The sequence below is a fragment of the Lycorma delicatula genome, chromosome 10, assembly GCF_047948215.1.
Source record: "Lycorma delicatula isolate Av1 chromosome 10, ASM4794821v1, whole genome shotgun sequence".
Taxonomy (NCBI): Eukaryota; Metazoa; Arthropoda; class Insecta; order Hemiptera; family Fulgoridae; genus Lycorma; species Lycorma delicatula.
In genome coordinates, this window is record NC_134464.1 from 38,228,343 (window position 1) to 38,241,639 (window position 13,297).

The window sequence follows — 13,297 nt, forward strand, 5'->3', positions numbered from 1 at the left end:
TAAAAGTGGTTGAGTAGTCATTTCTCTATATAGGTACACCAAGGTCCTTCACATATTAGTTTCTTGTGGACTACATTTACAAAAGAAGCTGTTTTTTAAGGTTTATTTTATATATTTTAAATATTTAAAACACTTAAAGAACTTATTAATTGAAAAATAATATGTCATAATTAATGTAAGAAATATAAAAGTTCACATTTTGACTCCAAGAAATGTAAAACTAGAGACACATTTTGCAGATTAGTGTGATTTGCTGTGAAAATGCAATGAGTGTTAGAACTGTGAGAAAATGAATTATGCAGTTTAATGAAGTATAAAAGAATGTATGCAAGTGATACACATTATGAAGGTCAAAAATATTCTATAAGAGGAAAAAAACAAATAACTTAGAAATACTTTGACTTCTCTTACATGTTCAAGCGTTGAAGTTGATAATTTTTTAAGCTAGGTTGTCAACATTGCTGTTTTGCATTACTCTGAATACAAAATAGCAATTTATGGAATACAGGAACACCATACTTGCAGAAAATCAGGGACCTAAGCAAACGATTTTAACCTGAGTAATCATGTGCACTGTTATTCAAGACAAAAATACATTTTTCATCAATTTCTTCGCATGAGTTCCATCCCACATCCTGTTATGAGACATTAAAGAAATTTCATCATGTAATAAAAAATAGAAGGCGAATCATGCTCGATTACAATGTTGTATTGCTTTACTAATAGTTGGTTACACACCACTTGCTTGAACCCAAACGTTTATCAGATAATTTGACTTTGAACAAACGACTTATATCCCAGACTTAAGACGAAGTAAAAAATAATTTTTACTTGTTCCACAGTTAAAACTGGTTTCTTACTGGCCAGTACTATATTGATGACTGCAGTATTAAAAAACTGTGCACTGTAGGTTATCTTCACTGGAAGTATCATTTTAGAATATTTAGAAAGTGGTTCCATTCTGTAACAAGTTGATGGAAGCTGTTGAAAAATAGTTTAAAGTATATCTTTTCTTCTAATAATAAAATTATTTAAAAACAAATTATCGTATATGTTGATATCAAATGGTAATTTCTGTTTAAATGTGCTTTATGTACTATCTTACTTCATTCCCATTCTGTTAGTTTTCATATTGAATTTGTCTTGCAACATCTGGATTACTTTGTCTTTCTACCTCTTTTAGTACTGTTTATGGCGGATTAGCCCAACAGTTTAGAGTTTTAAGTTTGTGAGTAACATATTTTAATAATGATGAGGCATAAGTATTGTTGTTACAGCTTTAACCTTATGGTCACCAAACATTTAGTCTCAGGTATCTTGTTCATTAAATTTATATTTTTCTAAGAATACTTTTTTATATATATATACATTAAGTTATTATACTTTAAAAGGGTCTATTACATAAATATATGTAAACATATGCTTACTAAATTAAAATTGCTCCATACATTGAATTTATATCAGTCTTTTATTAAAAAATAAAAGCATGAATTTGAATTTGTTTAAAATAAAAAACCTTTAAGATCTGCCTTATCTAAATGTAAAATTATGCTTCCAGAAAATCTTTTCAGATCTGCTGTACAAAATCTTTCACAATAGTGTTACAGGTTTTTATATTTTTGTTTTTATATTAACAGTGACACTTTTAATGGAAACTTCTTTATGTGATTAAATAGTACGTAGTACATTTAATATATATGAACGTATATATTAAACATTAAACGTTCATTTATTATATTGTTTCATAAATTTTAGGCATGTTTGTAAATTTCATATTTTTGATATTTTTTTGTAATATATAATAGTATATAAAAATTTGTCTGCTCTGATATATATCTTGATACATGTTTCAAATTTCTATGAGATAATTTGTAAAGGTTGATTCTGTTGTATCTATTTGTATGCATTTTGTGGTGTCTGTGGTTGAATAACTTCTGAAAGATATGGAAGCACATTTTCATACACTTATAAAGTGAGCATACATTTAGAAACTTATTATTTGTTTCTAATTGACATAAACATTCTTAAATACCTTACTTCAACCTATCTGAGAAGATTTTATTTTAAAAGTTAATTCTATCATTATTATTCTCATCTATCTAACCATTAGTTTACTAATGAGTGTGCAAATGATTGATTCATCACTGTTAGTACTGTATCATGTATATCGGTTCCACAGTGTTCTAGTACACAATGTTTATTACAGTTTCTGAAGTTAGATGATCACAGTATTTTCAAGGCAGTGTAACTAATTTTGTTTGATTTTTATAAATAATAGATACTATATTATGTGTAAATGTTTTATTTTTTTTTTTAATTCTATTTCAGGTTAAATATTTTCTTAAAATATGACTTAATTTATGTGTGACATGATCTTTTACTATAAATTTTTATAGCATATTCTGTTAATATATCTAATCATCATCTATTTGTTTTAAAAACAGATAATCCAATATCAAGTTGGTGTGAAGTATGTAAACTTGGTAGAGCATTTCCTCAATTAGAGTCACTTGTATTAGCACATTGTCCTCTAACATCATTAGATACTTCCAGTCCTTCTTCATCTCCGTCTTCATATTCTCGTACAGAGAGTGAATGTGAAGGAAGTCCGCCTCGCAATAGTCCTCATGACAATTTTCGACAGCTACATTTTCTTAATCTAAATTCCACTCATCTATCATCATGGGATGATGTAGATAGACTTGGAAAATTTCCAGCTTTAGAAAATCTTCGGATAAGAAACTGCCCTCTCTTTGAGGTAATATATCATTTAAGTATATTTAATTAAATGAAATATAATAGAAAAATATGATATTTTAATAACTACGTGTTGATCAATTTTTTATTACAAGATATGAAGATTTAGGCACATAACATTTTTTCAACTCTTTTGTTAAGAATTAAGGCAGTTAGTTAAAACAGTTGGTTAAACAGCTATAATTTTAAAGACAATGATTTTTCCTTTACAAAAAAAATTTACAGGAGTAAAGATAGACAATAACATTAAAACCGACCTACATAATTTAATGGCAATATCTGCTTTTCTTCCAATATGGTCTGAGTTCAAATACCAGTCAAGCACTTTTTATAATCTAAAAAAATTCTGTCATTATTGGTTATAATTGGGTAGTGAACCTGTAATTGCTTAAAAGGAAAATAAAGGTTTAAAAAAATAAAAGAAAATAAAGTTTTCCTAGGTGTAAGGGTTCCAATTTGATAGTAGGATATAATGATTAAGCCAACAGAACAGTTGGTTAAAAAGAGGACTGAAAAATGTTTCTAGCAATGGATGAACTGCTGGGTTGCAGAATCAGAGGGACTACTTAAAAAGAGACTGATTGGAATCCACTAGGGAGGCTAATTTTTTTTCAGGGCCTATGTACAGGTAATTTTTGTACTTACTATGCATATAACCATTACGTATAATAATTACATTATTTCTCATCAGTTTACGATTAAATTAACAATTCATTTCTGTTCAATGAATTTTTTCTATCAGTTGTTTTGCCATTTTTAAAATATATCGATTAGATTAATTTTTTTTTCTTGTCCCAAAAACAAAAATTAATAATTTTACTGAATTAACCATTTAGATCAAATCTTGCATTACGAGCATAGTATCCCTCAGCTATTCTTTAATACTGGAGCCTTTCAGTATGTTTATTCAATTACTTTTTTCCGAGAAAAATTTGATTTTTGTATTAACAACCATCTGGTTGTATGCCGCTATAAAAAAAACAAAACTACTTATATATATATATATATGATTAATCGGATTTAAATGTTCATGATGCTGATTTAATCTGGTCATCGGAGTTTCAGTTTACCATGATTTCTTAGGGCTAGTTATAGAATATACCAAACAGAATCAGCTATATGATTATAATTGATGTCTCAGACTGTTGTTAGACAATTAAAATAGAAGAAAATTCTATCACTACTTTATAAGAATAACTAATTTTTAATATATAATTTTTCAGTATCCACTAGAATACACAGAGCATGAGAGGCGGCAGCTTCTAATAGCGAGGTTGCCAAATATACAGACTTTAAATGGTGGTGGTGCTATTAGTGCTGAGGAAAGAGAAGATGCTGAGAGAGCTTTTATACGTTACTATATGGACAAACCAGAAAGTGATAGGCCTGAAAGGTAAAACAAATCTATTTTATTTATCAAAAAATAGATAATAATATGAGCAGTAGACGCGCTTTAGCAAGTTTCTGATTTATTGCAATGTATTTAAATGATACAAGAAAAACCAGATGTCAGTAAAATGTAAATGTGTGAAGTCAAAACAAAAGTACTATTTATAGAATACTGTATTGGTACAATGCTAATAGTAAAATGTATAATGAGATTTAATACTTGAGCTACACTGTTGTTCACAAACTGAAGTGGCACAGTTTAGAAGCCGTGAATGTTAAGCTTCATTATTTGATATTGTTAAATGATAAATAAAAAAAACATAAAATTTACGATTATTTATTATATACTTTCTTACCGTAAATCAATTGCTAACAACCACAAAATCAAAATGTTATAAGTGTATTGAAGTAATATTTATTTTTATACATTACTGCAAAGATAACATTCAGCAGTTTTTTGTTTTCATTATTACAAATATCTTTTACTGAATATATTCTAATTATTTGTTTACTCTAATCGGTATATTTTTTATAGTTCACTGAGCTAGTTTTAGGATTACTTTACTTGAAAATGTTATTCTAGTGTTATGATGTATATTCATTAAAACTATTCCCACCATCTTTAAAAACAATAAAAATTCATTTTTTTATGACAATAATTTAATAATGAAACATTCAGAAAATATTTTATTATATCTACAACAAACAAACAAAGAATTACAGAACCTAGAGATCCAAGAACAGGAAATGAAAAATAAAAAGCTATTCAGAAAAAATAAAGTTAAGTTTGAAATGGTGAGGAAGGAAAAGAATCATACCTAAGTGAGTGGTTGGAAGAGAGAAAGATCAAACATGTGGAAAGAATATTGGGAGAAAAGAAAAAGAAACCAGAAGAATTAAAAAGTATATTTATCTCTTAATCATAATAAGTTTTTTATTTCAAATACTTATATCAAAAACACTTCTACTCATATATGATTTTATTTGAGTAGTATACATCTACCTGCGTCTCATGTGCTTTGTTGCATGGTAATTTAGATAAGATATAGACTAAAAAATGAAAAAATATAGACATTTTTAATAATTTTTTTTTATTTCTAGAAACAGAAGAAATTAAAAATTTTAATTTTTAATCCAGTATTAAATTTTATGAGAAGTTTTATAAAAAATAGACAAAAAATGAGGTGTAGTAAGGAAATAATTAGGGCAGATGAGTATTTGACAACTCTAATTTTTCTCACTTTTTAGTTTCTGGTTACTATACCATCCTATGATGGTTTATAGAGGATTGGGAGAGAAGAAAACTACATAACATTTTTTCAAATATCCCAAAATGAACGAATGAACTATATAATAATATTAAATAAACTGTATTTTCTTTAATATTTCCTACTGATGAAATTTGTAAAAACTGTAATGGAAAGGAAATTTTCATTTATCCATTCATAGCATAGGTATGAAATTTTAAACATTTTTGTTTGATTTTAGTGTCAATTTTTATTAAAAGTATGTCTCTGTGGTAGTGAGTGTTTATAAAGAATATATTTTTTTTTATTAGACTTTGAATATTTTGTGATTAAAATCCAAAAATAAACGTTTATAAAATCATACATTTTAAAAAAATAATGTGGTTTGTTTTTACCTTGAGAAAAATGATTAATGTAATAGTAATTTAAGCAAATAAAATTCTTTCATGTAGTGCCAGCAAATCAGCTTTATTTACTAAATAAATTGTATCATATTTAACTGAACATTTATAATGAAGAATTGTTTGTCATAAATGTACTTGGTACAGTGGTTATACAGAAAGTAATACCTGTTCATGCACTCTTAGCATGCAGATGAAGTCATACAATTTTATTCCTATTCAGCCAGTCAGTCAGATGTTTACTTAATCTTCACAACTTCTTGTTGTCATCTTTCACTTTTTTATAAGTTTGTGCGTGTATAAAATGAACAAGAAAATAGAGTATGGCATCATGTTGAAATGAGATTTATGACTTGATTTCTCAATTCACAAGAAATATACTATTGTGCAACATTCATGTCAAATCAAAATCTATGAAAATATGATGGATCAATCATAAGTATGGCGATGGTGTAAAGTTTTTAATGCGGGAGAGAAAACATCCACAAAGATGAATGAACAGATAATTTGTTGTGTTGAGTTGATGAATTTATTAAACAGTTTCAGTGTGTTACACATGATGAAGTTAAATTATAATGAAAATGTTAATTTTCACACTTCTAAAAATTTTTCATTTGTTTCTCACACTATTATCTAGAAATTGTTACAGTTCATCAAAGTACAGAAAAATGTTCATGAACTGGTATCCTCACTGTCCTATTGATGAACATGTAAAAATAGATTTTTTTTGGTGTTGCATTGCCATTTTTAAATTGTTACACAAAGGGCAGGAATGAATTCCTAATATATATGTTGTGGCAGGATAACCTGTTTCACATGCTACTCCAATGAGTAAACACCATTTATGAAATGGGATCTCCCTTGTTCATTAACCAAACTAAAAAAATTTTATCAAGCAGTCTTTACTAAAAAGATTACTGTCTTCTGGGAGCAAAAATGTTCAGTTATTTTTGTCTTTATGCCTCGTGGGGCCATAGTAAATCCTGATGCATAATGTGAAACATTAAAAAAATTTATCTAATTACTACTACCTGTTTATTAAGCTGAAAACCCTTTTGGGAGGAAAGCATTTTGAGTGATGAAGGCTTACAAAAATAGTAACTATTTATCTCATTGAACTGGCACCAAAGGAATCTGATGCCTTAACTTAAAAATTCAACAGATGGTATACTAAGAGTTTAAATATACAAGATAGTTGTACGGAACAGAAACAAAAGATTATATTATATTAAATAAAAAGTTTTGTTTAAAAGTCTTAGCTGGTTTTTTTTTATCATAAAATGGTTGTATTTTTCAAATGACTTCATATATTAGTACTAAACATTCATATACATAAAACTATGTATATATTTTTTTAACAAGGTTATCTAAATTTTAAGGTGCAACTATTAAAGACTTTTAAACATCTTATTTAATTAAGGATTTTAAAAATAAATAAAAGATTTTGATGGCTAAAAATTATTCTTGTGAAAATAACACTTTTAAGGCCATAATCGAAATGGTTTTATTTAAAAAATAAAAATAATGGTAAACAGCAACTCTTAGAAGCTAGGAACAGTATTTGGAACATTTTTTTAAAATTATGAAGTTAAAGTAAAATGTTATTATATCATTTGTTATATCATCTAATTTAAATAATGTTGATATCATTTCAATGCATGCTATTGGCATTTATCTGTGGCTTAACCCTTAAAATACAGACATGTAAAATATATGGTCTATCTATATATGTTTTCTATTTATTTTCAGGTACTCTGATTTAGTAGCAATTCATGGTAAACTCGACCCATTAGTAAACATCGATTTAAGACCAGAAAGTAGAGTTAAGGTGACATTAACATGTCCGCAAGAAAATTTATTAGAAGAAAGGTACATTAATGTTTATCAAACCGTACAAGAATTAAAACAAAAACTTGAACAGTTTTCTAAAATACCAACAAATAAAATGCGGTTATTTTATGTCGATCAAGAAATGAAATCTATAACTGGTCCAGAAGAGATGAAATATCCCAATAAACAATTATACAGTTATAACATATGTAGCGGTGATGAAATCATTATTAGCGCTAAACTTGGTAAATCGACAAGTCTGAAGTGAATTGTATATATTAATTTATATATACTACCTCGACGTATGGAAAATCTATAGTTCGTTTGACTATATAATGATAAAATTATTTAATAGTCATCGTAAATAAGATTATAATTTATTTATATAATTATATAAGATGTCATAACATCATTATTGTTGGTAATATATATATATATATATATATATATATATATATATATATACAAAAATTGTCTTCTGTAAAAGTAATATTGTATAGTTTATATATATGTTGTGTCTGTTTAAATAGATTTATTAAAATAAAAAAAGATAATTTTTTTGTGCCACAAAAAAAATTTTATGAAATAAACGGCAGCTATTCACTTTTTAAACGAATGTGTTCGTTAGTACATGATTAATAATATTAATTAAAAAATGGACATGTATGTAATTTAAAAAAAAAGTGCTTTTTATTGGCTTAACATACAAAAATATTATTAGTTTACTTATGTAAACTGGTAATAGATGAACCAATAAAATTTTTAAAAAAACCAATAAAACAAAAGTTAGAATTTATACTTAAAATTTGAATTTTGTCTAATAATTTGGAAAATTTTTACTTGACTTAATTGCACTCTCAAATAATGTTTTTGGACAGTACTAAATCTTGGAACAGTATAAATAATGTTCTCAACCGCTTTAGTATTGGATTCTCTTTGCTAGCAGTGACCAGAAAAAATAAAAAATAATTTTGTTAAGAGAATGTATATATTTCTGAAAAAACTTTACATGAAAAAAAAAGAATTTGAATTTAATGAGGCAGCAAATGTTCCTAATCTCAGTACAATAGTAGTAATATGATTGAAGTTGGGTAAAACCAATAGTCAGACATTATTAATAGACAGGAATTGGTTTATTGAACCGTTCATGATGGTTGCTTTAACTGAATGTTTTTCTAGCTATTTGCATATTGCTAATTAAGGAGAATGATTGAGTGTGTAGATTCAATACTTCTCTTAAAGAGGAGACTATTTCCATAGCCAAGTCACCTATTTTTCTTAGCCTGAGTTTATCTAAATTATAAAAATTTGGTACTGGTACTTTGTTCTGGGTCAGAGCAAACAATTAGAGAGAACCGATATTAATTGGTTGAAAATAATTTTTTCCAAAGTCGGTCTACATAATTATATAATTAGATATTAACTAATAAAACTGTAATTAATATCATTATATTGTAACAGATGTGCCCATAAGATCAATCTACATATAATATTGTATTTAATTTTCTTTTTTATTCTTAATTTATTTAGTATAATCTATGTTGTAATAACCCAAATAGTTTATTTTTTTTAACACTTGTTTGTATATGTTCAAATATATTTGTATATTATTACAATAGAAATAATTTATTGCACTTAAAAAAATATGAAAAATAGTGGCACTAAGTGATATGTATTTATATTTTATACAATTAAAAAAAACTGTTTATCAGTATAAAATTAAACACCTTTATTTTTTAAGTAGAACATGAAATAAAATCAGTTAATACATATTTAAATCAGTATCAATTTTATATGTATTAGTAATTATATTTTACCTAGAAAATAAAATTAAACATTACATTTCAAAATGCAGCATAGTGATTGAACAGTTTGGCTGCTTATCATTATTATCCATGTATTTTATAACTAATAATAATAATAAAAATAAAGGAATGCAGAAATTTGTAATAGCACCTTATGATGTTATATTTGATACCTCACCTGGTGAAATCCGGGAATCCTGTTTATTTTGCAGTTCTTAAGTGTACATTCAGTATTTTTAGGATTATAAAAATATAATTACAGAATGGTTATACAGAATTCAAGAAGGTAATATTTTACAGCAATACTGCTACAACTGGCTGTATGACTCTACTGGACTAAAGTTTTTTTGGGAAACTGTGTATCAATTAACCTTTTATAGTTACAGTTCCAACACACACAGGATCAGCTGCACATCATTTCCAGTAAAATTAAATATCTGTTTATCATCTGATATTAGAAATAATATCTGTACACTACAAAATTATTTAATAACTTTCCAGTAAATGTCCAATTATAGTTATTCTAACCTTGTTTTTTATGATAAAAAATAAATATTGTTGCATGTAAAAAATTGCCAATCATAAATGAGTGGGATTCTATAATACAAAAATAATAATTTAACTGGTTATAATGGAATGAAAACGCCAATTAACCAGATATCAGAAGAATGTATAAAAAACAGAAGTATTTGTCCTCACAATCAATGCTAATGTCAAGACTTCTCTTTCTTAATCCGTTACTATCTACTTTATTTTACTTCTGATTGTTACAAGTAATATATGTTTCATATTATAAAAACTATGATCTTTTCAAATAGAGGCATGAGTAAAAAAGAAAAAATTGAAATGTTATAGCTTGTTGCAAATAAGTGTGCAATTCCTTGATTCATCTAATGTGATAAATAAATCTTGGTTAGATTTTGCTAAAAGTACATATAAAATCTTATTAATTGTATGAGAGCAAATAAAAACTTATCTACACTTATGCCATAACACACCTTCAAGGTTGTCTACTACCTTCTGTGCATGCTTGCTTAAGTTGGTATGACTGCGGTGACGTGTGTGAAATATGATCCTGATTGTATCATTTGCCTTCTGATTATTACAGTATAAACATGTCTGCTTCGCTCACTAGCAATTTGTACCAAAGAGGAACAAAGATTTTTTCCTTTTTTTTGGTTTTTCCAGGGCGAAAAACACTTCCGTGTTATCACCTGGACAAGATATATTTTTTGTAATAAACAAAGATATATCACATTTTATAACTCAAAGTAATCTGCTTTACAGCAATTGGCATGAATAGTTGAAATTCATTACAGTAATTCAAATAGTTGAATGTAAACAGACAACCCTAAGAAACTATGAAACATAAGATAGCAACAATTTATTATCCCCTAAAATGGTTTGTATGTTAGCCCCTAAGTTAAATTTGCGATGCAATGCCGCTTAACAAATGTAATCCAAGATGAGGTGCACTGTTAGTTAGCAGCTGCAGCGAGTACAATGGGGTGCTTAGTTTGTATAATCCGATATCCATGAGTGAGCTTAGTGTGCTCTATTCATAAACGGTCTGCCGTTTATAATAACCTCCTCTCAGTGGTTATTTCTGCATGAGGAGCTTCATGGTGACATAGTGTTCTTAATCGGCAAAGTTTATTGTCCATGGTAACATTCCATTCCCTTTGCCAGCCATCATGAACTACCCTCAGAAACAGACAGATAGTGGGAACAAAGAGGAGCGATTTAATTTCTCTGGTCAGGTGTAAAAGAAGTTGAAATTCATCGTACACTTTTATCACAATATGGGGACATTTCTTAATTATGTACAGGTGTTTTTCGTGGATTAAAAGTGGCTAAGTGAGAGCAGAACATCTGTTAACCTCCACTAAGGTGACAAGATTCAGAAAGCTCAAGAGATGGTTCTGGTGAATAGTTGAGTTACTATTGATGACGTAACATATTTGAACAGCAATCATGGTTCTGCCCATTAAATCATCAATGATAAGCTTGACTTCTGTAAGGTCTGTGCACAATCAGAACCAAGGCAGTGTTATTGCATGACAACAACTGCCCAGACAGCTCGCTACACCATTCAAACCATCAACAAATTGAATTTTTAGGTACTGGAACAACCTTCCTATAGCCCAGATCTTGCTCCCTCCAACTTTAATCAGTTTGGGCTGCTCAAGGATGCTTTGCACAGTCATCTACTTTCCACAGACTTAGAACAGCAGGAATCCAGTGTCTTTCTTCTTGGAAGGAATAAGCAGATTATGATTATGTAGAAAAATGATGTACATGTTTGTGCATATAGTACCATTATGTTTATGGCAGTACATTATGTTTATGGCATTATGTTTATGGCAGTACCATTATATGTTTTTCCCTACCTTTACATAACTGAATTATAAAATGAAAAGTGTAGATAATTTTTAACTCACCTTGTTTTAAGAGCTTGTAATTAGATTTTATCAAAATAAATGTTTTATAATTTTTTATCAATCACTTTTGAAGTCTTAAGACTATTTAAAATAAACTATATATGAGTTTATACTGACTAAAATTCAAATCAATACAAAAGAACCCTAAGAATAGGGTATATATATAATTTTTTAATTACTGCTTTTTTTTTAATTTTGCTGATTAAATTTGTTTCAACCATCAAACTCTTCAATATTATGAAATTAGTGTTTACATACATTTTCACCTTTGAAATTGAAAAACAGAATATTCAGTTAAAAAAAAAAGTATTAGATTATCCATTGATATTAGATTTATTATTAATGGATGATAAATTATTCATTAAAAGCAATTATCCACTTACAATGGAACAAATTCTTTGTAATAATAAAAAATATACATAAATAAAATTAATCTTAGGAGTTTTTTTTATAATAGCAGCACTACAGATAAGCTTTTGAAAGTAATTTGTTTCATGAAGAAACTGATAACCTCACTTTCATTATCAACCAAATGAAAGAATCATTAATATAGTCAATGAATTTAAATAATTTAGACTGAAACATGTAATTCAATCTGATGTTTGGTCATTACATATCTGAAAATTATAGCTGAACCACTGCACAACGCTAATTGAATTCAGAAATGCGTATAATTTTACTGCTAATGATTTAGAAAATTTATTAATAACAATAATAATAATGTGATATCCAGCTTAACAGTGTATTTCATAAAAATTAACTTTATCCAGAGAAAAAACATAAAAGTATATAACTTATTTTAGAGAATTAAAGTTAGGGCACGGCAGTTGTTTACAAATCACAGGAATATATTTTTTTTCAGTTAACTTTTGCATTCATGTTTCTATAAACTTGATACATAAATTTTTAGCCATGCTCGATGTTAATAATTTTGTTTTTTTAAAGATATTGCAGTAGGCCACACAATCAATAAAAAATTGAGGTGTCCATGAATTTTCAATAATCAAATAATCTTAAAAAATTTTTTATAATATTTTCTCCAGACTAGTCTTTTCCATGTTTTTTGTTTCAGGAACTTATTTGAAGAAAAAAACTTTTCTAAAAGATGCTGAAATACTCACTACATTAATAATGAGATCAACTATTGGTGAAATATTTATTATTTCTAAAAAAATATGAATACAGCAAAAATATTAATTTTATTAAATTCAAATCAAATTCTGCGACTTTTCGTCACCAATATTGGTTAAATAATGGGCAGTACAAAAAATCAGATTGTTATTGACAATTCCTATGTTGGTTCAATAGTTTTTGTGTAAGAGTTGAGCTATGTATATAACTATTTCACAAAAATAGAAGAGAAAAATAAAGTAACTATAGTACTATCTAACATATAATTAGTAGTTCCTATGATTTTGATGATAAGT

General features: G+C 27.3%; 1 protein-coding gene across 2 annotated transcripts in view; it reads left to right on the forward strand.

Annotated features, from left to right (window-relative positions):
* mlt (tubulin folding cofactor E like protein mlt) overlaps window positions 1-13,297 on the forward strand; it is a 33,398-nt gene extending 20,101 nt beyond the window's left edge. Inside the window, exons 5-8 of one of the 2 annotated variants that reach the window (XM_075377886.1) lie at window positions 2,445-2,758; window positions 3,981-4,150; window positions 7,544-7,663; window positions 12,943-13,297. In XM_075377886.1, the coding sequence (XP_075234001.1) occupies window positions 2,445-2,758; window positions 3,981-4,150; window positions 7,544-7,663; window positions 12,943-12,982 (644 nt within the window). In that variant the 3' untranslated portion in view covers window positions 12,983-13,297. Of the gene's footprint in view, window positions 1-2,444; window positions 2,759-3,980; window positions 4,151-7,543; window positions 8,594-12,942 lie in introns of those variants that run through there. The other variant, XM_075377885.1, reaches the window with a different exon arrangement.